The sequence below is a fragment of the Scyliorhinus canicula genome, chromosome 7, assembly GCF_902713615.1.
Source record: "Scyliorhinus canicula chromosome 7, sScyCan1.1, whole genome shotgun sequence".
In the NCBI taxonomy this organism is placed as follows: domain Eukaryota; kingdom Metazoa; phylum Chordata; class Chondrichthyes; order Carcharhiniformes; family Scyliorhinidae; genus Scyliorhinus; species Scyliorhinus canicula.
Genome location: NC_052152.1, coordinates 99305889 through 99330821, shown reverse-complemented (window position 1 = coordinate 99330821; position 24933 = coordinate 99305889). Strand labels below are relative to the sequence as shown.

Below are 24933 nucleotides of genomic sequence, written 5' to 3'. Positions count from 1 at the left end.
ATATTTCACGCAACTATTGCGCTCAAATATTGCACTCTCCATAACTTAATCACTGAACTTTATCAGTTATGTTTGTCAAGTAACTATAAAACAGCTTCATAAGATTAATAACCCACTTGATTGGAAGGAGGGCTGGAGAAGGTGGAGGATCTATTTTTGGTGGGGTGGTTCACTAGCTTGGAGGAGTTAAAGGAGAAATATGAGGTGGGATTTTCTGATCCTGAGGCAAAGTATTGACACCGTCGTAAACGGCGTTACGTTTCCCGATGGCGTCAACATGGCCTCAGGAGCAGCAATTCTGAACCCTACAAAGGGCCAGCACGGCACTGGAGCAGCCCACGCCGCTCCGGCTGCCGATCCCGGAGTCAGATGTGCGTCACGGGTCTGCGCATGCGCAGTGGGACCGGCACGATTTTCGCACATGCGCGGTGTCTCCCTTCTCCGCGCCGGCCCCGACGTAACCTGGCGTTGGGCTACAGGGGTCGGCGCGGAACAAAGGAGGTCCGCAGCCTGAGAGGCCGACCCGCCGATCGGTGGGCCCCAATCGTGGGCCAGGCCACAGCGGATGCCTCCCCCCAGAGTTGCACCCCCCACACCCCTCCACAGGCCGCCCCAGGATCATTCCACCCCGCAGTCCCGCCAGGTAAGACCAGGTTAGAACGGCGTCGGCGGGACTCGGGTTTTTTTGTATGGCCGCTCGGCCCATCCCGGGCGGAGAATCACCAGGGGGGCCTCGTAGAGCACCCCCAACTGGCACCGTGCCGACTGTGCCGGCGCCAATTCTCCCCTTTCCAGAGAATCGCGTCCCAGCGTTGGGGCGGCGTGGCACAATTCGCGCCAGTCGCAGCGATTCTCCGGCCCGGCCCTGGGGTGTGAGAAACCCGCCCATGGGCTTTCAGATGCGGATGGATTTAGGGACCTTCAGGTACGGAACTGGGTTATACTGTTTCTTCCGGCTTTCCCAGTGGTTCAGCCATCCACCTTGTTGGAGCAAATTTTATCCTGCGCAAGATTGATGGAGGGAAGTACATCTGAGATGTACCAGCGTATAGCGGGGAGGTGTTGGGTTCGGTTGAGGGGATGAAGGCAAAATGGATGGAGGAGATGGAGCTGATACTAGAGGAAAGGTCTGGTGTGAGGCGTTGAGGAGGGTGAATGCAACATCGTCTTGCATGAGGCTGAGCCTCATTCAGTTAAAGGTAGTTTTCCAAGCGCAACTCACTAGAGCGAGGATGAGCCGCTTTTTCGAAGGGAGGGAATAAAGGTGCAGGCGTTGTTCAAAGGGACCCGCACATCACGTGCACATGTTCTGGCCATGCCCCAGGCTGGTGGAGTTTTATAGGTCCTTTTTTGACACCATGTTGTGATCCTGAATGTGGGGGTGCAACCCTGCCCACTGGTGGTGATTTTTGGAGTCTCTGATGTGCTGGAATTGCGGATGGGAGCCGGGTGGATATCCCTGCCTTCACTTCATTGGGGGCACAGAGATGTATCCTATTGGTCTGGAAGATGGTGGTACCGCCTAAGGCTTCGGTGTGGCTGGGTGATTTAATGGAGTTTGTGTGCCTCAAGAGGGTCAAGTATTCCTTGAGAGGGTTGGTTGAGGTGTTTTATCGAAGGTGGCGATAGTTTATAGTGTACTTTAAAGAACTGTTCACTGCTGGAGTGTAAGAGGGGGAGAGAGGTTTGTTTTTTATAGGAGGAGGAGTCCGGGTTTGGGGTGGGATAGTAGGGGCAAGAGTCTTTGCAAAAACTGTTTGTTTATGGAATTTTGTTCAAAATGCTTATGGTATTATGGTTCAGGGTTTAGAGAACACCAAAGTGTATCATGGAGTTCACCTGACCCACAATGTTTAATAGATTTTGGTTATGGGGACCACAATTTCCCACTTTACAGGTGTGATACAACAGAGATCTAAAGTATTTTTTAAATAAAAGCAATGTTTATTCTATGAATCCAGTTAACATTTTATAAACACACAGTAAGCATCTTATCAACTACCAAACTGATAATCCCCACAGATACAATATTCTATCGGTAACCCTTAATAACTTTCCTAACAACATCCATAAGTCAAAAACCCTTTTTAACAAAGACAGTGGGCGAAATTCTCCGACCCCCACGACGGGTCGGAGAATAGCGGGAGGGCCTTCCCGACATTTTTCCCGCCCTCCCGCTATTCTCTCCCCCCCCCCCGCCCAACTCCCGACACGAATCGCTGCCGCCGTTTTTTTACGGCCGGCAGCGATTCACAGCTGTTCGATGGGCCGAAGTCCCAGCCCTTTACGCTGTTTTTACGAACGGCAAACAGACCTGGTCTGGCCGTTCGTAAAAACGGCGGGAACAACTCGCTTTTTATAACCATGGCACCGATTGGCACGGCAGTACCACGGCCGTGCCAAGGGTGCCATGGGCCCGCGATCGGTGCCCACCCGATGCCCGCGCACTATTTGTCCTTCCGCCGCCCGCAGTATCCATTCGCGGGGCGGCTGAGGGGCATCCCGGCCCGCGCATGCGCGGGTTTCGCGCAAATACGCGATGACGTCATCCGCGCATGTGCGGGTTGGAGTCTTCCAATCCACGCATGCGCGGCTGACGTCATATGACGCGCCAGCCGGCGCTAACTCCGGCAAGCGGGCTTAACGAAATTCGTTAAGCCCGTGATGCCGGAGCTTGCGGCGTCGGGCTGCTAGCCCCGACCGGGGACCAGAATCGGTTCCCGGTCAGGAAGGGGCGCGCTGGCATCAAACCCGCCTGGGTTTGACGCCAGCCTTACGATTTCTCCCGTTTTGGGAGAATCGCGCCCAGTAGGTTTGCATTCCTTACAGAAACAGGTATTACTTTGAAATCATCAAGTGATCTGGAGGCATTCTTTATAGAGAGAGAGAGAACACCCCCTTGGTTTGAATGCAGCTCCCCAACTGAAAATGAAACTAAAACTCAGAGCCAAAAAACAGCTTCCAGCTCAAACGGAAAGTAAAAAGCAAGAAACACAGCTCAGCTCCACACACACACTGACATCACTGCAGCTATTGGATAAACACACTTTTCTGAAAGGAACCCTCACATGACAATGGGTTGATGTTGGTGTGGTGATATGCATCACTGTAAATACACAAGGGATAATGTAAATACATGTAGGATATACATCACTGTAAATACACAAGGGGATAATGTAAATACATGTATACTAGTTAGACACTAGAGGGAGCACCAGAGACATGACACACAGGCACTCAACCAATAGATCAGTTAGATAGGACATGACCAATGGGCATTCATGATACACACTGTGGTGACACCACCACAGGAGGGCATTACACCAACCCATATATAAAGGACACAACACACATTATCTTCCTCTTTCCAGTGGAGACAGTCAGTGAGTAGAGACACAGGGTTGATTAAATATCACACCCACCACGTGGATTGTAGCAGACTGGTCAGTCAGTCTGAGTAGCTATAGAAGGATTAACAGTAGTGGCAAACTCGAGTAGGAGAATTGTAAATAGTTTAATAAACGTGTTGAAGTTATCTCCACGTCTGAACCTTTCTTTGTCAAGTGCACATCAAGGAAGCCGCTTATGTTACGCTAAGAGCATAACAAGACAGTTGGTACAGTGGTCATGTCAATAGACTGGTGATCCAGAGGCTCAAGCTACTGTACTGAAGACTTGGGTTCAAATCCCACTCCCGCAGATGATGGAATTTAAATTCAATTAATAAAATCAGGATTTGAAAGGTAGTCATGAAATTTTGGGGGCGCCATGATTGGAACAGTGGTTAGCACTGCTGCCTCACAGCGCCAGGGATCCATGTTCAATTCCCGCTTGGGTCACTGTGTGGAGTTTGTACGTTCCCCCTGTGTCTGCGTGGGTTTCCTCCGGGTGCTCCAGTTTCCTCCCACAGTCCAAAGATGTGCAGGTTAGGTAGGTTGGCCCTTAGTATTCAAAAGGTTAGGTGGGCTTACTAGGTTACGGGGGATAGGATGGGTTGTGAGCCTGGGTAGGGTGCTCTTAGAGCGGTTCGGTGCAGACTCGGTGGGCCGAATGGCCTCCTTCTGCACTGTAGTGATTATATGGTTCACGTCTTTTATATTCTATTGTATGAAATGTGAAAAATTTTATAAAAATCATTTTCAAAAAAATAACCCACTTGATAACAGAGAGGAAATGTATTTTAACAGTTTCTAGTTTTTGATCAATTTAATAAGCCTTAACTTTCCATTTTTAGATTAGTAAATGCAATAGACAAATGTTGAAAAGCTCTTCTAAATAGGGAGTGAGAAAAAATAGATACTGAACCAGTGGCAAACCTGCTACCTCACGCACATTACAAATTATCATTCTGATCACAGTGGAAACAGACCAAATACAGAACTTGCAACACTGAATATTCAACTTCTTAATGTAAAGTAAGCATACCGAAGATATTTAAAGAGCTGTTTGCTTTTGCCAACACTGCACGTTGTGTTAAATTGCTCAGTTTTTGATTGCGTGTGTGTGTTGACTGCTGACTGTGCTGTGCGCTGTCAGTGCAGTTAGAGAGAGGCTGGAACAAGCCATAAGAATGAGATACAGACAAAGCTTTGCAATGAACCTCCTGCTCACACATAGAACCGGTGTGTCATCTCTGCATATCTCTGAAGCACAAAACACAATACTACATTTTACCAACTATTTGTTAAATTTTAGCAATAAGGTACATCAGATCGAGAGCATATAAAATGTAGATGTTGTATGAACTATCCACTAAACAAAAAGCTGCTGTCTATGTCAGTCCTTTTTATATAATTTTGAAAGGAAATTTTCTGACTCTACGTTCAGTGAATGTATATTATAAACTAATTCTAAACAAGCCCCATTTTGAGAGAGGTGAAAAACATACATCTGCAAAAAGCAAAATCATGAAAGGCCTCGCTGGATGTAGTCGCTGTCAGCATAGAAAACTCTTTCATCATTGCTGGATTACTGACAAACCATAAAATATTCTACCTCTAATCCTGTGAAAATATGTTTAATCTGATGTTGGCTGTAGATTATCCATTTACACTTGATCTCACTGCAAGCCCTTCATGGTCAGTTAGGATGTTAACCCTTAACTGTCACAAAAGGAGCTGTGGTGCACATAAACAACTCTTTTGTCATTGAATTATTCATCAGATGTAAAATTTGTGTATAATGTGATATTTTCCTCCACGGTTTACATATCTCAGCTAGTCCATGTCCAAATGCAGCAAGACCTGGACAATATTCAGGCTTGGACTGACAAGTGACAACGAACACAAGTGCCAGACAATGGCCGTCTCCAACAATAGAGGATCTAACCATCACCCCTAGATATTCAATGGCATCACCACCACTGGATTCCCCATCAACATCCTGGGATTTACCATTGACCAGAAATTGAACTGGACTAGCCATATAAATAGTGCGACTACAAGAGCAGTCAGAGGCTAGGAATCCTGCAGTGAGTAACTCACCTACTGACTTCCCAAAGTCTATCCACCATCAGGAGTGTGATGGAATACTCTCCACTTACCTGGATGCTTGCAGCTACAACAACACTCAAGCAACTTGACACCATCCAGGGGGGCAGCACGGTGGTGCAGTGTTTAGCACTGCTGCCTCACATTTGATGGCCCGGGTTCGATCCTGGTTCTGGGTCACTGTCCATGTGGAGTTTGCACATTCTCCCCATGTCTCACCCTGACTACCCAAAGATGTACAGGGTAAGTGGATTGGCCACGCTAAATTGCCGCTGAATTGGAAAAAATCTACTTGGGTACTCTAAATTTATATTAAAAAAGTATTTTTAACAACTTAACATCATTCGGGACGAAGCAGCCCACTTGAGTGGCACCCCATTCACAAACCCTCACACTCTCTCCATCACTGATGCACAGTGGCAGGAGTGTGTACAGTCTACAGCAGGACTGCATGAACTCACCCAAACTCCTTAGGCAGCATCTTCCAGACCCACAACTGCTACCACCTCGAAGGACTAGGGCAGCAGATACATGTGAACCACCTGGAAGTTCTATGAAAGAATATTCATCAACAAAACGATTAAAGAAATCTCAAATTGTTAACCTTGCTAGACAGCACAAATCCCTGTGGCAAGGAGAATCACTGCCTTAAACTAAGCTTCCTGAGATCTATGCAAATGCTCCTGTGGTAACATGAAATTTGTTGACTGATTATTGAAGCGTCTATCCATCCCGGGTTCCAATTGTTCTGTTATGTAAAATTATGACACCTCCATGTATCTTTGTAGGATAAGGATTTTATCAGTTTCCTTATCAGTATCGATGTTACTGCATTTGAGGAAGCAACAAGGAAGTTAGACAAAGGAGAACCAGTGGACGTGATGTATTTAGATTTCCAGAAGGCCTTTGACAAGGTGCCGCATAGGAGACTGTTAAATAAGTTAAGAGCCCATGGTGTTCAGGGTAAGATCCTGGCATGGATAGAGGATTGGCTGACTGGCAGAAGGCAAAGAGTGGGGATAAAGGAGTCTTTTTCAGGATGGCAGTCGGTGTTGTGACAACAACTTTTCACAATATACATTAATGATCTGGAAGAAGGAACTGAAGGCACGGTTGCTAAGTTTGCAGATAATACAAATATCTGTAGAGGGGCAGGTAGTATTAAGGAAGCAGGCAGGCTTCAGAAGGACATGGATAGGCTAGGAGAGTGGGCTAAGCAGTGGCAGATGAAATACAATGTGGAAAAGTGTGAGGCTATGCCCTTTGGAAGAAGAAATGGAGGCGCAGACTATTATCTAAATGGGAAGATGCTTAGGAAATCAGAAGCATAAAGGGACTTGGGAGTCGTTGTTCACAATTCTCTTAAGGTTAATGTGCAGGTGAGGTTCGACTTCCGGTCGGCGAGCGGAGCGGTCGCAAGGAAGGGGGCTCCCGGAGGTCGACGAGGTCGGGGCCTTTTTTCGGGAGGTCTCCGCAGCGGGAAGAGCAGGGAAGGGGAAGATACAACCCCCCCCCCCTCCCCCTCCCGCGAAATTGGTGGCAGGGGAACCTCGGCGGCGGAGCGATCCGGAGGCGGCGGCGGCGGCGGCAGGTCCACCCCCCCCTCCCCCACGGCACCAGAGCGCAGGCCAGGAGCGGCCTGGACCGAAGCGGGGCTGAGCCTGCGGAGAGGAGGAGCGACCAGTGACCCAACCACCCCCACCGGGAGAGCGCGGGGCCGACGAGCGGCGATCCGGACGGAGCAGCGGGGACAGGCAGCGGGGACCAACCCCCCCCCCCCAAACCGGCAGTGACCACCACGAGGCAGGAACAAAGGGACTCCGGACCAGAAGCCTCTATCTCTCTCTCTCTCGACCCTGGGTGAGTGAGGGAAAAGGAAGAAAAAAGAACTTATACAAAAACAAAACTCTGAAAAGAAAACTGTCAAAGAGAGGGGGGGGAATATATTATTTTCTCTCTTTTTGCACTCTTTTCCCTCACCCAAAACAAGCCCACCTGAGAAGAGTTTTATAAAAGAGAAAAAATTAAGTGGTAAAGGAAAGAAGGGAGGAGAGAAGAAAAAGGGAAGAAACAAAAAAAAAAGAGGGTGCGGAAAAGGGGGGAAAAGAAAAACAAGGGGAGAAGAAAAGAAGAAAGGGAAGAGGGAGAAAAAATGCCAGAAGGGAGCCAAAGCAGAGGGAGAAGGGGCACCAGAGGCAGACGGGGCAATGGGCAAGCCAGCTCAGGCGAGCGAATCAGCGCACGAAGCGGCAGAACGGAAGTAACGCCGCATCAAAAAGAGCTGGACAGACAGATGCCCTCTGCCCCGGGGCCAGGGGGAGCTGGAACTGGAAGGCAGCCTTTACCAAGGAGCTGAGGGAGCATCAGCAGGTAAACAAGGCTGAGGCGAAGGCAGACATAGAGGCCACAGTGCAGGCAGCAGTGGACAGGGCCATGTCAGGGGTGCAGCAGGCCCTGACCAGACTAGAGGAGAAATTGGATGCCCAAGGGGAGAAACTGGAAGCCCTGGAGGCGACCATTAAGGAGCTGGAGAAAGCAGCGACTGACATGAGTGACCAGGTCACGGCCCTGGAGAAGGAGGTGATGAGACTGGGCGCAACACAGGGGAGCCAGAAGGGCAGAGTAGACGACCAGGAAAACCGCTCGAGAAGGCAAAATGTAAGGATAGTGGGCCTGTCAGAGGGGACCGAGGGTAGAAACCCCACAGCATACGTGGCCGAGATGCTGGGCAACTTAGTGGGTAGGGAAACTTTCCCCAACCCACCAGAAATGGACAGAGCACATCGGTCGCTGCGCCCGAAGCCCAAGGCAGGAGACCACCCGAGATAAGCCATAGCTAAACTGCACCAGTACCAGGATAGGGAAACAATCCTGTGCTGGGCCAGGAATAACAGAGCCTGCAAATGGGAAGGACACGCCATTCGAATTTATGAGGATATTGGGGCAGATATAGCCAGGAGACGGGCAGAGTTCAATAGAGCGAAAGCAGCTCTTCACAGGAGCAACGTGCGTTTTGGTATGCTGTACCCAGCGAAACTCTGGTTCACATACCAAGACAAGGAATACTTCTTTACAGCCCCCGCTGAGGCAAACAAGTTTGTCGAGGAGCACGGGCTGGAAAACCACCAGCGAGGGTAGGGACGAGGGACCCCTGGCAAGGGGCAACGACACGCCGATAGGGGGGTGGGGAGGGGTGAGGCTAGTTTATGGATACTAGCCTTTGTGAACTAATAAACAGACATTTTTGGCATCAAGTCTAATATGTTCTAATTACCTGTCAGAAATGAACAGTGAGATGGATACAAGATGTAAACACACTTGAGAATGAAAAACAGTATCTTCAACTAGCTGAAAACCACAACAAATGCTCGTCTGGAACTCTGTGTGGCACATTTGAAAATATGAAAATGTTCATTCTTGAGAAAGCAACCTTTCAGCAAAACGAAAAACAGTTCTTTCAGCCTGATAAACATCAAAATCATTTTCACCTGAAGCAGATACTATGGAACCCACTAAATACAGCTGATCATATTGTTACTGGTTTTCAAAAGGAACAATTGAGAGTTGCAAACAATCTACTTGTATCACAAGATTACCAGAAATTTAATGAAGGAAGGATATATTACTGTGTGGATGTAAGTGCTTTGCATCAGCATAATGTGATCCTGATCCTGTACAGGAACACAATGTATTTGTAATGAGTTCAGCAATTTGGCCCATCCAACCGACAGAAATTCACTGGGCTCTTATTTTTTTAAATGTAATAAACTGAATTTTGTAGGTATCCAAGCACTATTTTTGTTGTTACAACAAGACTCATGCTAAATTGCAGCTGAACTCATTACAAATACATGTTCCTGTACAGGATCAGGATCACATTATACTTTTGGCAGAAGAAAGGACACATGGCAGGCAAACATTTTATTATTTTAATCAATATCTCACCAGTTTTATATCATTTCCATCTTCCCCATATAATTGTGTGGTGACCCTGATTGGGTGCCAAAACGGATTTTATTGTTTTCCTGTCACACTTGTTGGCAAGCTACAATCATCCCTCAACTGTTAAAAAAATTATTGAATGAGATTGGAATGAGTGCAATTAATGTACTAGTTTGTCCTTCACATCATCTTTACCACCTTACACTAGAAATCAAGTGCCCAGTTCCACACCAACAAAACGTTAGCACAAGGCACTAAAAATACTAATATCAGAGATCCATGGACTGTGGTGGTGTGGTGTACACCAAACTGTGTGGCCATGATATCAACCTTCAAAAATCGTAACTTAAGTAGTAAGGTACCTTCTGTATTACAGAGCATGGATGTGTGTAGGCTGGCTGCTACTCCCTTTAGTTGCCAGTCTGAGCTGGAACAAGCAACAAGGCGCGAAGCAGAAAGTGAATATAGCATCCCCCTGCAGAGAGAGAGCAAAGTCAAATCTGAGCACCATGTAGAACCACTAGATGGCCAGCTATAAGGCGGACCTGGATTACCGTAGGAGAAGGCTCCTGGCCTTCGGCACTTGGTTATAAACGTTTGGCCAAATCAATGAAGAATATAAATGATGAAAATTACAAGCTTCCCAAGCATCCCAATAAAAGGACTGAACATCTAGCACACAAATGTGGCAATTGCTTAGAAGACCATAACACATCGGAGCAGAATTAGACCACTCGGCCCATCAAGTCTTCTCCGTCATTCAATCATGGCTGACATTTTTCTCATCCCCATTCTCCTGCCTTCTCCCCATAATCCTTGATCCCCTTATTAATCAAGAACCTATCTATATCTGTCTTCAAGACACTCAGTGATTTGGCTTCCACAGCCTTCTGCAGAAAACAGTTCCTATTTGCCTATTTGCATGCTTTAAGCTAATAATTGTTCTTGACTGTGGCAAAGTTCACCAGGAAACTTCCTGTTTACATTAATCAGTCAGAGAAAGTCGATGAATTTCTATCTACCAATGTTTCTAAAATCTCTTTAATGAGAACTACAAAGCTGTGGTAAAGTCACATGGTTATCCTGTTTAACTGAATATGCAAAAGCAGAAAATGGTGTAAATACTGTACATGTCCGTGGAGAGAGAAACAGGTCACGATATAAAGTCATTGACCGACAATGTGAATTCTACTTCTTGCTCCATAGATGTGGTCTGACCTACTGAATATTTCCAGCATTTTCTGTTTCTACTTCAGGGCCGGGATTCTTCCCTACCTGGCGGGGCGGGGGGTCCCGGCGTGTCAGAGTGGTGTGAACCATTCCAGCGTTGGGCCGCCCCAAATGTGCGGAATTCTCCGCACCTTTAGGGGCCAAGCCCTCACATTGAGGGGCTAGGCCCGCGCCGGAGTGGTTCCCACTCCGCCGGCTGGTGTGAACAGCCTTTGGCGCCACACCAGCCAAGGCCAAAAGGACTTCGCCAGCCGGCGTAAGTTCACGCATGCGCCGGAGCGTCAGCAGCTGCTGACGTCATCCCGGCGCATGCGCAGGGGAGGAGGTCTCTTCCGCCTCCGCCATGGTGGAAGGCCATGGCGGAAGAAAAAGAGTGCCCCCACGGCACAGGCCTACCCGCCGATCGGTGGGCCCCGATCGTGGGCCAGGCCACCGTGGGGGCACCCCCCGGGGTCAGATCGCCCCACGCCCCCCCCCAGGACCCGGGAGCCCGACTGCGCCGCCAATCCCGCCGGTCAGGTAGGTGGTTTAAACCATGCTGGCGGGAGAGGCTTGTCAGCGGCGGGACTTTGGCCCATCACCGCGGGGGGCCTGCCGACTGGCACGGCACAATTCCCGCCCCCGCCGAATCTCAGGGGGCAGAAAATTCGGGACACGGCGGGGGCGGGATTGACGCTGGACCCGGGCGATTCTCTGACCCGGCGGGGGATCGGAGAATTCCGCCCCAGATCTCCAGCATCTGCATTACTTTTTTAACTCTTGCATGAATGTTATGATTTTTGAAGGTTAACATCATGGCCACACAGTTTGGTTTGCACCACACCACCGTACCCCAGGGACCTCTGATATTCGTATTTTTAGTACCCTGTGCTAATGTTTTGTTGGTGTGGAACTTGGCCTTTGATTTCTAGTGTAATGGGCGTTTATCAGTCTGTGATTCTGAAAAGTCACACACTCATATTCTATTTCCCTGTAGGTTTCAGTCTGTGAATCATGTTCTTTTAATTTTTCATCTCTCATGTTGGATGTCCATTCTCATATTACATAACAGTCCTTATTTGTCACTACCCATGAGATCTATCTATACAGTCAGCTTACCCTCTCAGGAAACCAGTTATTTTCCAACAACAAATGTAACAAATCAAAAAGTAAAAAATAAATGGACGATACAAAGATAAAATTCAACTTCTCGACAACACAGCAGATAGGTGGTTGAAGGATTGGTAAGATTTTGGAACAATCGAACACATGAGATCAGGACAAATGCTCGCAGGGTGGGTGGGCCATATGACCGGTTATCATATAGTTATTTCTAGGTAATTCCATGTACATGGAGTCCCTCTGATTTTTTTATGCATTAATGTTGCATGAATATATGTAAGTCACCAGTGACTATCTATAATTCCATATAGAACTGCAATTTTAATTTTCAAAATAGTAAGGAACATGGCTTTGAAAAAAATTCCAATCAGCTCATTATCCAGTCACATGGCAATTTTAAAGAACATTCACTAATTCAGATCATGCTTTATGAAAGAGTTTCAATAACAAAAAAATACTTACATTTACTTTGTTGCCAAAATCTATAAAGAACATTAATGGACATATCTCGGTTATATGTGCATTATACGGAAATGTGTGATGAACTGAGTCAGTCTGTGTGGCGTTTTATCATTCCTAACATGAATTTACATAATACTGGTTTTGTATAATTAAACATATGGTTATTACCACAGGTTATATTCTTTAAATACAGATTTTTGCAGCTTAGTTCAATTTCCTGCCAGTCCCCATGGTCAGCCGCTGACTAATGTGTAATCAGGTCCAACACCAACAGACAGTTCAAACCAGGTGTTGGGTGATTTGGAACTGATGAAGAAGCACAAGTGTCACCATCACTTGGTGGGAATTTTTAAAAAACTAGATTGATTTAATTAGGAGCACCATTTTGTATTTGAAGATTTCATCAAGTGGCAAAATAGCAATCCCATTGACATTCAAAAAACTACATGTGCCCCTATAGCCAGGCAAGATAGTGTTTAGCAAAACCTGAAACTACTAAAGGAGAGTCAGTTATCACAACACTTATTTTATTTATGCCTTGACACCATTTAATATTTTTTATTAAAATATCTGTATTAGCTGACAAACAATTAAAGTCTGATGAAAAATGTAATCTATTGCATCCAAGGCTCTCACATAATCACTTTCTGATTGATTGGCTTCAGCTTCCCTGATGCCACACTCAACTCTTGAGTACTCAGTTAATCTTGGTAATAAAAATACTGAATTACACTAATATTCATCAGTCACAGAATTGTTAAAAATAATCAAAAGATAAGAATGTAATCTGTATCAAACACTACACCATGAAGTAACTAAGCGAATTTCACATCAGGATAGATTCATAAAATTGCTAATCTATGCCACTGACATTTCACCATGGAATTTACCCAAAATACAACATTAACGTGAATCTATTTCATTAGAAAATAACTGCAAGGCAGTAAATTACAGAACAGAGTCACAAGGTCATCTGTAATCATCATGTATTTATGCATAAGCTTCCTACCATTTGATAGAACAGTGGAAATCAAGGACAGTAACTGACTTGTTATTTTCAACAGTTTGATTAATATCAGAAAAGTGATTTGCAGTTGGAGGCAAGTCTATCTCAATCTCCCACAAAAATGCTGAGGTGACACAAGTTTGCAAAGTTGTTTAACATTCAAACAGGTACCTCAAAGGTGTTGTAAAAAAAATGCAATCCATTAATATTTAATGTGCTGCTGCTCTGTCATAACTATCCCTAACACTACTAGAAAGTTTGGAATCCTGCACAATTGGTGATAGTTACAACTGTTTTTTTTTCTACATTTACACACATAAAGTTCTTCATCAGAAGTACCAATGATCAAAGCGAACTGGCTGATGCTCAGGTTGATCCATGCGCTCATTCACCACAGAAACATTTTATTGACTCATGCAATTGGAAGCCTTTGGTATTTATCATTTAAATAGCCAAAAGGTTCCACAGGAATCCATGTTGTAATCCCTGCTTTTCTTGATATATATTAATGACCTACACCTAGTTGTACAGGGCTCAATTTCAAAATTTATGACCGAAACAAACATGGAAGTATTATGAACTGTAAGGATGACAGGGCAGAACTTCAAATGGACGTAGAAAGGTTGGTGGGATGGTCAGACAAATGGAAAATGTAAGAGAAGTGTGAATTTATTCATTTTAATAAGAAGAACATAGGAGACAATATAAAATAAGGGGCACAATTCTAAAGGGGATGCAAGAGTCGAGGGACCTGGTGTCTATGTGCATAAGTCATTGAATGTGGCAGGACAGTTTGAAAGAGCACTTAATCAAGCATACAGTATCCTATGTTTTATTAATAGGAGCAGATAATATAAGGTTATGTTAAACTTGTGAACAGCACTGGTTCATTTTGAACTGGAGTACTGTGTCCAGTTCAGAGAGCCACACTTTAAGAAAGATGCGAAAGCATAAGAGTGCAAAAGAAATTCGCAAGAATGCTTCCAAGGAAGAGGAACTTCAGTTACTTGGATAGACTAGAGAATTTAGGACTGCTTTTCTTCAAGAAAAGTTTAGACCCTTAAGACCAAAAGACGTAGGAGCAGAAGAAGGCCACTCGGCCCATTGAGCCTGTTCCACCATTCAATGAAATTATGGCTGATCTGATATAATCCTCAACTCCTTTTCCACCTTATCCCCATAACCCTTAACTTCCTCACTGATTAAAAATCTGCCCATCTCAACCTTGAACATGCTTAATGACCCAACCTCTACAACTCTCTGTGGTAAAGAATTCCATAGATTCATTACCCTCCGAAAGAAGAAATTCTTTCTCATCTCTGTCTTAAATTGGTGACCCCTTATTATGCTGTCTGGTCGTAGATCTCCCATAAGAGGAAACATCCTCATAGCATCTACCCTGTCAAGCCCCCAGAGAATCCTATATGTCTCAATAAGGTAATCTCTCAATCTTCTGAACTCCAATGAATGGAGGCACAATCTACTCAACCTCTCCTCATAAGAAAATCCCTCCATACCCCAGATCAACCTGGTGAACTTTCTCTAGATTGTCTCTATTGCCAGTATATCTTTCCTTAGATAAGGGGACCAAAACCGTTCACAGTATTCCAGGTATGGTCTAACCAGTGCCATATATAGGATTGGATTCTCCGTAGTTCCGCGCCGAAATCACGTTTGGCGTGGGAGCGGAGAATCAAAGTTCCCAACCGAATCTGGCCCAGCGTCACTCCGGCGATTCTCCGGCACGCATCTGGGGGGCCATTGCCAGAGGCCCTCCCAGCGATACTCCGCACCCGACCGGCTGAGTTCCCGATGGCATGGAACTAATGTGGTATGGCCAATCGGCACTCTCACGTGGCAGCTCTGGACTCAGTCCGCGGGGCGGAGAGATTGAGCACCGGGAGGGGGCGGGGGGGGGGGGGGGCCTTATGGGCAGCCTGGGGGGGGGGGGTGATTGGGCCTGTCCAATGCAGCGGCGCGTGGCCGATCGGGGGGGGCCTAGTTGTTTGTGTTGGTCTGTGGTCCGAGTCCGCCATGGTGCTCGGCGCAGCCGCTTGAGTCCGCAGCCCGTGCGCATGCGCAGACTTGGAACCAGAAGTGCAGGTGCCCGTATCTGCAGCCAAAGCTGCGTGAAGCTCCCTGGGTCCCTGCTAGCCCCCAGAAGGTAAGTGAATCACCTTTTATTTTTCGTAGGAAACTGGGGAGTGCAACACCAGCGCTTTTACAACGGCGTGGGGACAAAGCCCCATTTTGGGAGAATCCAGTCCACAGTTTTAGTAGGACTTCCCTATTTTTATATTCCATTCTCTTTGAAATAAAGGCCAAAATGTAATTTGCCTTCCCAATTACCTGCTGACCTTGAATGCTAGCTTATTTTGATTTATACACGAGGAGCCTCAAATCCCTCTGTTCAGCTGTTTGCTGCCGTCCTTCTCCATTTAAACAATATTCAGCTCTTTTATGTTTCCTGCCAAAGTGCATAATTTTACATTTTCCTACATTATATTCCATCTGACAAGTTTTTGCCTATCCACCTAACCTGCCTATATCCCTCTCTAGACTCTTTGAGTCAGCCTCACCACTTGCCTTCCCACCTATTTGAGAGATTTCATAGAATCATAGAAACCCTACAATGCAGGAGGCCATTTGGCCTATTGGGTCTGCACCGATCCTGGGAAAAAGTACCCTATTCGGCCTACACTTCCAGCCTAGCCCCGTAACCCCACCAAACCTTTTGGTCACCAAGCAACAATTTAACAAGGTTATTACACCTAACCTACACATATTTGGAGTGTGGGAGGAGACCGGAGCACACGGAGGAAATCTGGATACACATGGTTTGCAGTAAAAGATTTGGCATGTTTCACTGTTGTGACTTGGAAGGATTCATAAAATACAATGAAAGCTCTAAGGCTAGCTTTACATGAGCTCTAAATGCAGAATATGTTCCCGTGGTGCCTTGGAATGATATGGGTACAAGATACAATCTAAGAGTTGCATGACTAGCCATGTGTAAGCAGTAAATATGGAACAAGCTGACAAGCAACACTTTGTACGTGTTCTTGGGTCCTTGACATAGTAAAATGTACTGCTTAGCAGCCTCAGCATGCCACATTCATTTGAATGTGCAGTGTTCTGTCACTTCTTCTGTTCCCAGATCCTGCAGCTATTATGTAAACCATTAGACAGGGTGCATGTCACCATTCCCGCGAATGATGACATGGAATCCTGAACAAGAGCAACCTTTCTCACACCCACCTCATGCAATAGCATGTCCATTTTCCAAGCCATTCAACTTTGGGGTGGGGGTTAAGACTACCTCCCACCACCTACCCAGGGATTCTCTTTCATGCTTCACTCTGCTTTCGCTCAGCTCCTTCTAAGCTGCCCCCTTCACCTACAGCCATAGCCGACCACGAGCTGGACCTAAAAATCTTTAAATTCCAGTGTGGACTGAGGCAAAGGCTGAGAAATATATGTCTTCATAGGCAGCCATTCATCTCTAAATCTGTGCTATTGGTGAGATTGCTTATAGTCAAGCTCCGCCAACTAACACCACCACCAGCTCTGTTCCCTTTAAGAAAAGGCTGCTTCTCACCACAAGTCCAAGGCTACGCTGGGAGCACATGTAATTATTCAAATGAGCATTTAGCACACTATCAAGAAAATCATGGCTAAAGGGCAGCCTTCAGTGGACAAACCCACATCTGAGCAAAGAAAAATGTTCAAGACAAGTCTGCTAAGATTCGTAAGTTTTGCTACACTCATTACATCTGACAAGCCTTCAGTTCACGCTCTGCAACAATTACCTTTTTTCCAACTGACTCTATGTCTCAATTTATTTACAAGAGAGAAAACAAGGTGGGGGAAGATGCTCTAATTTTTACTTACGTTATAATGAACTGAACCTGTTCATCACAAATGGTCAGAACTTTAAATAAGACACTGGAAGATGTGATATTTTATAATCTATAAGCTTTTACCCAGGGTTACTAATCTTTCTTATTAAAATGTAATCATTTCTAAATCTAGCTAAGTGTAAACGAAATCCCTCTCAATGTCCTTTTTGTTTGTTGTCGAGTATTTTGTTCTGTGGTGATCTGGTGATATTTAAGATGCATATTGTATACTTCAAAGGATGCATGCTCAAGTCCTAATATTGCCAGCTGGCCAAATGCACCAACCTCAACAATGACAGACTTTATCATCCTTGCTCAGAACTTAAGCACGAGCTGTTTACTGTGTTTTCAGAAAAAGGAAAGCCTGACAGGTATGTCTCTCTCTGCTATATGAAGTTTCGGTTTATACTGAAGCTACATTTAGAGCTGACATGCAGAAGGCAGAAGCATGAATTAACCAGGTTTACTGACTAAAATGGCAAGAGTGGGAGTAAAAAATAATGAGGAGGAGGAAAGTGATGCAATTAAATACCAAACAAACTTTAATCCAACTGTAGCCTTATGCCAATTATTTATGACAGTATCTTTTCTCAATGTATTCAAAAAATGTAATCAATTAAATGTTGCCTCTTTGTAATTAACTGCAGCATATATAGGGCAGCACGGTGGTGCAGTGGTTAGCACTGCTACCTCACGGCGCTGAGGACCCAGGTTCAATCCCGGCCCTGGGTCACTGTCCATGTGGGGTTTGCACATCCTCCCAGTGTCTGCATGGATCTCACCCTCACAACTCAAAAGATGTGCAGCGTAGGTGATTTGGCCATGCTAAATTGCCTTTAATTGGAAACATTTTTTTAAACTGAGACATAGATTAGGATTTATCATTAGATGAACATAAAGTGAGCAAAAGCATTTAAATCTGTGCGCACATCAGGATTTGAGTGTTTAAATCAAATTCTGTCAGCAATGGTGACCAATATTTTTTTTTAATTGCTGCAACTTTGAATATATTTTAATGAAAGATTCTTGTCACCAATATGCACAAATTATGAGAAAGAAATTATCATCAGAAGAATTAGGAGCAGGAGTAGGTTAATCAGCCCTACCAGTCTGCCCACCATTTAATAAGATCACAGTTAATCTGACTGTGGCCTCAACTCCACACCCCTGCCTCGCCAAGTCCCCTCAGGATCTTAAATGCTTCAATGAGACCACACCTTCTTCATCTAAACACTAACGTGTATGGGCCCAACCTGCTCAACCTTTTCTCATAAGACAACCCCTCCTTCTCAGGAATGAGTCGAATGGACCTTCTCTGAACTGCTTCTAATGCACCACTTTTGACTTTCTTAAGTAAGGAGACCAAAACTGTACAAACTATTCCAGATGCAGTCTCACTAAGGATCTGTACAGGTGTGACAACAGATCCCTGATTTTACACTGGATTCCCCTTGCAATAAACATCAACATTTAATTTGCCTTCCTAATCACTTGCTGTACCTGCACACTAACTTTATGTGATTCAGTAACTAGGACACCTGGTACCCTCTGTACCATGGTGTTCTGCAGCCTCCTTCCATTTAAATAATTTACTGTTTTTCTATTCTTTCTCCCAGAGTGGACATATTCACAGTTTCCTATATTATGTTACATCTGCCAAATTTTTCACTCACTTAACCTATTACATCCCACTGTAGACTCTTTGTGTCCTCTTCACTACTTACTTTCCTCCCTATCTTTTGCATAGTACTAACCATATATGTTTTGGCTGTAATTTCAGTAGCAATAAGTTTGCAACCTAATCTGTTAAACTTTCAGATATTGTTGATGTTAGTCATATTGCGTTCTGTAAAATGATATACACGTACTAAATTACATTTTAATGACTAAACTGTTTCCTGTGTATTTTTACTACAGGAGTGTAGTATTCTTGTAATATCAAGAATGTTCTTGATAAATAAGGGGATCAGGGGTTATGAAGAGAAGGCAGGAGAATGGGGATGAGAAAATATCAGCCATGATTGAATGGCGGAGCAGACTCGATGGGCCAAGTGGCATAATTCTGTTCCTATGTCTTATGGCCTTATGTTGTTATCCTGTCTTCTCTAGCATTGGGGAGATGTTAAAAAAAGTTGTTCAATAATGGTTCCCTGCAGTTGTTGAGCATATGTTGGTCTTGCGCAGTGCAAAAAACAACAAAATGGTAAAGCACAATTCCCTTCACCTGATTGATCCAAGAGGGCCAGCAGCAGAACACACAAACACTGGCTACCTTCCTCCTACCATCTTGTTTCCATGTCAGAGCATGAACTCTTCACTTCAGCCAGCTCATATGCAAATCTTTTTGTGGGCCGACAGAATTTGAATGGCAAATGTGGAGAAAATAATTGTGCTCTGCTTGAACCAATGACCTCATTGCATAGTGACCGAATCTGGTATGACCAAGTTTCCAGCTTTGCTACTCTCGTTACCAAACTTGGAGTTGGAAAGGTGGAAAACAGGAGCAGGAGTAGAGCATTTGGCCTTTCGAGCCTGCTCTGCCATTCAACATGATCATGACTGATCCTCTATCTCGACGCCATACACCTGCACTCTCCCCATACTTCTTGACACCTTTAGAGTCTAGAAATCTATCTATTTCCTTTGTAAGTATATTGGCACCATCGATTCATGAGGTGAGAAAAAAAAGGTTTTTCTTGCTAACTCATCAGCCAGATAACATCATTCACATAAATTTCCAAACTACTGCCAAATTTACAAAATGCCTGAGGTCTAAAATTAATATTTGGTTCAGCACCAGTGACTAATTAAAAAATTAAAAAACACACAGGAAATTAAGTACAGTCCATCCTAGCAGGCTCTTTCTACGCAAGCCATTCAGCTTCCGGGTTCATTCTATCTCCATATCGGACAATAGGTTCTTTGGAAACTGACGGTGGTTTTGTTTCGTGGTCCATTTTGGTCACAACTGATAAATTCAAAGGTTCAACTGGCCTTTAGCAAACCACCAAGTATAATAGTAATAATAGTAAAAAACACGGTACACAGAAATTTACCTACCGTTTATTGCTGCAATAAACGGTAGGTAAATTTCTGTGTACCGTGTTTTTTTATTTGCTCATGGGATGTGGGCATCGCTGGCTGGACCAGCATTTATTGCCCATGTCCTGAGTGGTTTTCGAAGGCATGTAAGATCACGTTACTGTGATCTGGAAGCACATGTAGGCCAGAACAGGTAAGAATGGCAGATAACCAGATGGGTTTTTTCCACAATTGACAATGGTTTCAGGTCTTCATTAGACTTTTAATTCCAGATTTGTATTGAATTAAAACTTCACCATCTGCCGTGGGGGGATTCGAACCCACGTCCCCAGAGCATTAGCCTGGGTGTCTGGAATACTGGTCTATTGACAATATCAATGCACCACTGCCTCTCCAATAAAAAATCAACCATTAATGTAAAAAAGGTGTTAAATCAGGGCAGTGACAGGGGCTACTGCGCACCTTATATTCAATCACCGAATGTCGCCATCATTATATAATCAGACCTTTTATTTACCAGCTACATTCCAAAAATTAACACATTAAAATAAACTCACATTTTTTTTTAAAACGAAAAACTGCCCGTGGTCAAAATGAACAGTCATTTTCCTCAGATATTTGTGGGAATGGGGGGAGGGGGAATCTTTCCCTGCAGCCAATACTGCACTCACCTGGAAATGTGCAGTTTAAATGGAAGAGTCTTCAATCCAAACAAACTGAACATGACGGAGACCAAAAGAAAAAAACAGCATGCCGCAGATCGCGAATGTTTCCGGCGCTGCTTTGAAAACCGACAGTAGCATTTAGGCTGGTGTTAATAAACAGTAGGTTGGGGAGGCGGGAGAGGGGGTTGTTTTGTTCTGTAGATCCGTCAAACAGCACCTTCGCGCTGCTCATACTGAAAGGAGGGTATTTTTTGTCGGTGTTTGGAAGGCTCCTGTGTAAACTCTGCCTGCATCTCCAGTTCGCCCACACAGAGGGAGAGAGAGGTACAGTTACAGTGAAGACAAATTTTCTTGTTTGTCAACACAGTTCTCGGAGCTGCAGTTAGCCAGTCAGTGACGGGGTCCTCTCCTCTCCCAACATGACAGCGAACAGCTCACACTGCCAGCAATTTACAGGGATGTCTGAGGGCGATTTTCAATCTGCAAAACGTCTTGTTTCGTGTGAAGCTGTGACGGTGGGAACTTGCGATACATTCGCTTTATTGTTTCACTTCAATGTTTCAAATGATTCACCCCCCCCCCCCCCCCCCCCGCCCGCCCTCAAACGATAACTAGACGGAACACACTTTCCTCAACACATTTGCCATGGTTTCAGTCGGGGAGCAAGGTGAATGGGGCCCCTGCCTTGGTGGTCAGATTTTTATTTGAGCGCATTCTCGGGTATCTGGTCAAGGCCCCGATGAACGGGATTGCTTCGCGCGTTGTCAGGAGCCTGGGAAACATGAACACGTCGCATGCTTCACGTAAATGGCAAAGGGAAGAACTGGATTTCCACAAGACTGCGACTCCCCAGTTACCTAAACCCTTGCAATTCTTTCAACAAAAGAAAGTAAGGCGAAATGGGGTTGACTTTTTAGTAACAACGGAAGGAAAATAGACTGAATGGCCCTTTGAGGGGAGGGAGGGAGGGAGAGAATCGCCAGCAATAATACTTGGAAATGTGAGATATGATTTTTTAAATAAATAAATAAATAAACATTCTCTCACAATCATAGGGATCGCCTGCCTTCAATTCCTAATTCACAGGCTGGTGACAGCATCTCGGGCTGCCTGCTGTACACTGGATATTTGGTAATTTGGCTTTTTTTTTTAATGAAGGATTCCCGTCCATGTTTTGTTTTGACACTTACCTTCCTCTCTTCATTCATTCCCGATTTTTCAAGCTGCAGGACATACAGTATTTATACAGCAGCAGCTTCGCCTTGCATCAGCGTCCTCTGGTTTCATCTCCTTCCCAGCCTAGCTTGTTAATGGTTGCTGTTGTGGGGGTGGGGGTGTTTTAAAATAGATATATATAATCTAACAGTGCGTGGTTATTTGATGTCGGGGTGTGGATTGGGATCCCTCTGGCTCCTTCACCGCTGCCGTAGGCAGGAGAGGTGACAGGCTGCGCACGCAGCGCCCCACCACAATCTCATCAACATCCCGCCCATTGAGAATCAGTCCCTTCCATCTGACAAACCCCCTCGGCACCCTCCTCCTCCTCCTCCACTCTCACCTTATTGAGCAATGTTTCCCTGGAAATTTTGCAGCCCACCTCGTTACCCCTTAAGCCCGTGTGCTGAGGGGGTCATAATAGATTTCTCATTTCTGCACATCTATTCCTTTTTAAATCGACTCAATGTTTGGGGTAATGAAAATATTTTATTTTTGAACACCATTAATCATTACTTTCCTCTGTCCTACTTCCACGCCCATTACACATTCCACCTCATTATCGTATCAGAGGGATAAATGAGTCTCAAAACAGGTCGTTATTATAATCCAGGAAAATAAAGAACATAATGATTAGAAATAAAGACAATTGTAGTTGGAACTTCCAACAACAATTGTATTTTCATAAGTCTTCATCCCAAATTTTCCAAAATTTATTAATGATGTCCTATGTGTTAACTATTGTAAATATTGATATCTCCTCTTTTTAAAGCTAATGTGTATACTTTGCAGATATAATCAAACATCTCATCATAGTAGTGTCAATATTGCTTTCCCATTTACTGATATTTTTATGCAAAAAACAATTGTTCAAATGTTGGGTTCTCCACTGTAAACATATTTTCTCCCGATGTTAATTGACTTATGGTCTATTTCCAGAATTTGTTTTCAACCCCATGTTTCTCTTCTTATTAACCCTATCATATGATTCTACCATGGAATTTTTGCTTCAACATTATGAATTAAACTTTGATGTACATTTAACCAGCTCTGGTTGTGCATATTGCTGTGCAAGGTCAGAAAGGGTTCCACTTCCCAATGCCAACATCATCCACCTTGATGTGTACTACATTTATTTTCAACATCACATGCATGCTGTAAGGATTATTCTGCTGGCCACAGAAAAAGGTACTGCAGAATTTTCTTCTTCCTGTTGCTACCTCTGCAACCTCTTTGGTAGAAATCTTTAGTTGTCTCTACTAGTCAAATACACCTTCGCAGTCAAAGTGTCAGTGTTGGTGCAGTGGTAGTACTCTTGCTTCTGTGTCACCTGAATTGCTTGTAAATTGCTTTGGGATGTCCTAAGGTTATGAAAAGTACAAAATAAATTGAAGTGCTTTCTGTCTTATCTGGTTGAAACAGCAGGATCCAATATTGTACGTGTGTGCACTGAGGTGTACTTACTTGTGTGTAGGTAAGCACCTTAAGGATATATGCCACAGATATTCCGTGGCTAACAATCTTGCTCTCTGGTTTACAGTCACCTTGAAACTCTGACTGCATTCCCCCTTGCTCAGTAAAAAAAAATTGATTTTGAACTTGTCTCATTCTTTAGTTTCTCTTCCATCTCCCCTCATACTCTCTCCAACGTGATATGATAAACGCAAAGTACTGAGAATGCTGGAAATCTGAAATGAAAACGGAAAATGTTGGATAAACTCAGCAGGTCTGGCATCATCTGTGGAGAGAGAAACAAAATTAACATTGCAAGTCCAAATCACTGTGTTCCAGAGCCCTGAAGAAGAGTCATACAGAGTTGAAACATTAACTCAGTTTCTCTCTCTACAGATACTGCCAGGCCTGTTGAGTTTTTCCAGTATATTCCCTCTTCCTCCAACCTCATCCTGCCCATGAGACTTGCTTCCTTATTCCTTAATCCAATGGCTGCCAAACAGCTGATCGCGTAACTTCAATTCCTGGCTCAAAGCTAGCTGATTTTGTAAGTGATTCGTTCCCTTTCAAATTTGCCATCATTATTCCCCCCAACTTAAAAAAAACCCACCCTTGATCCCTCTGTTCTTGCACTATCACTCCCCTTGCCTTTTCAGAATCTTTGAAAATGTTCTCCAAATTTGCATATTTCTTCCCTACATCTTCATGTTTGAACCCCTCCAATCAAGTTTCCTCCAATGCCATCGCAGTGAAACCACTCTTATAAAGGATACAAAAACATCTTATGTGACTGTGACCATGGTAAACTTTCCTTCCTCATACTTCTCTATCTGCATTCAGCCTTTTTGAGATAAATGACCACACAATCTTCCTCCAACATCTCTCCTCCATTGCTGACCTGAATGGTACTGTTCTCTACCTTGTTCCATTGTTATTTGTTCAGTCATGGCCAAAGAATCAGCTGCAATGGTTTCGCTTCCCAATCCCACACCATTACATTTGGAGTCAGAAAAATATAATGAATAAGAACTGTTGGTCCTTTGAGCCCACTCCACCATTCAGGAAGGTCATGGCTGATTTTCTATCTTGTCAACTTCCTGTTCTAGTTCTATATCCCTTTTCGTGTTCATTTATGGGATGTGGACATTGTTGGCGAGGCCAACATTTGTTGGCCATTCTTAACTTCCCTTGAGAAGGTGGTGATGAGCTGCCTTCTTGATCTGCTGCAGTCCATATAATCCCCACAGTGGAAGGGAGTTCCAGGATTTTGACCCTTAATTCCCTAAATACCGAAAAAATCTATTCATCAAATTTATTAATTTCCACAGTGATCTATCCTTGACCCCCCCCACTATTTCTCATCTACACGTTGCCCTTTAGCAATACATTCTGAAAATACAAGGTTCTATGTCTATGTTGATGACACCCAA

The 24933-nt window shown here is 44.5% G+C and overlaps 1 protein-coding gene across 2 annotated transcripts in view; it reads right to left on the bottom strand.

Moving 5' to 3' along the window:
* Positions 1 to 22270, bottom strand: part of LOC119969221 (retinoic acid-induced protein 2-like) — a 112839-nt gene extending 90569 nt beyond the window's left edge. For both annotated transcript variants that reach the window (XM_038802542.1, XM_038802543.1), the window contains exon 1: positions 22027 to 22270. In XM_038802542.1, the coding sequence (XP_038658470.1) occupies positions 22027 to 22044 (18 nt within the window). In that variant the 5' untranslated portion in view covers positions 22045 to 22270. The remainder of the gene's footprint in view (positions 1 to 22026) is intronic.
* Between the last annotated feature and the right edge of the window lie 2663 nt (positions 22271 to 24933).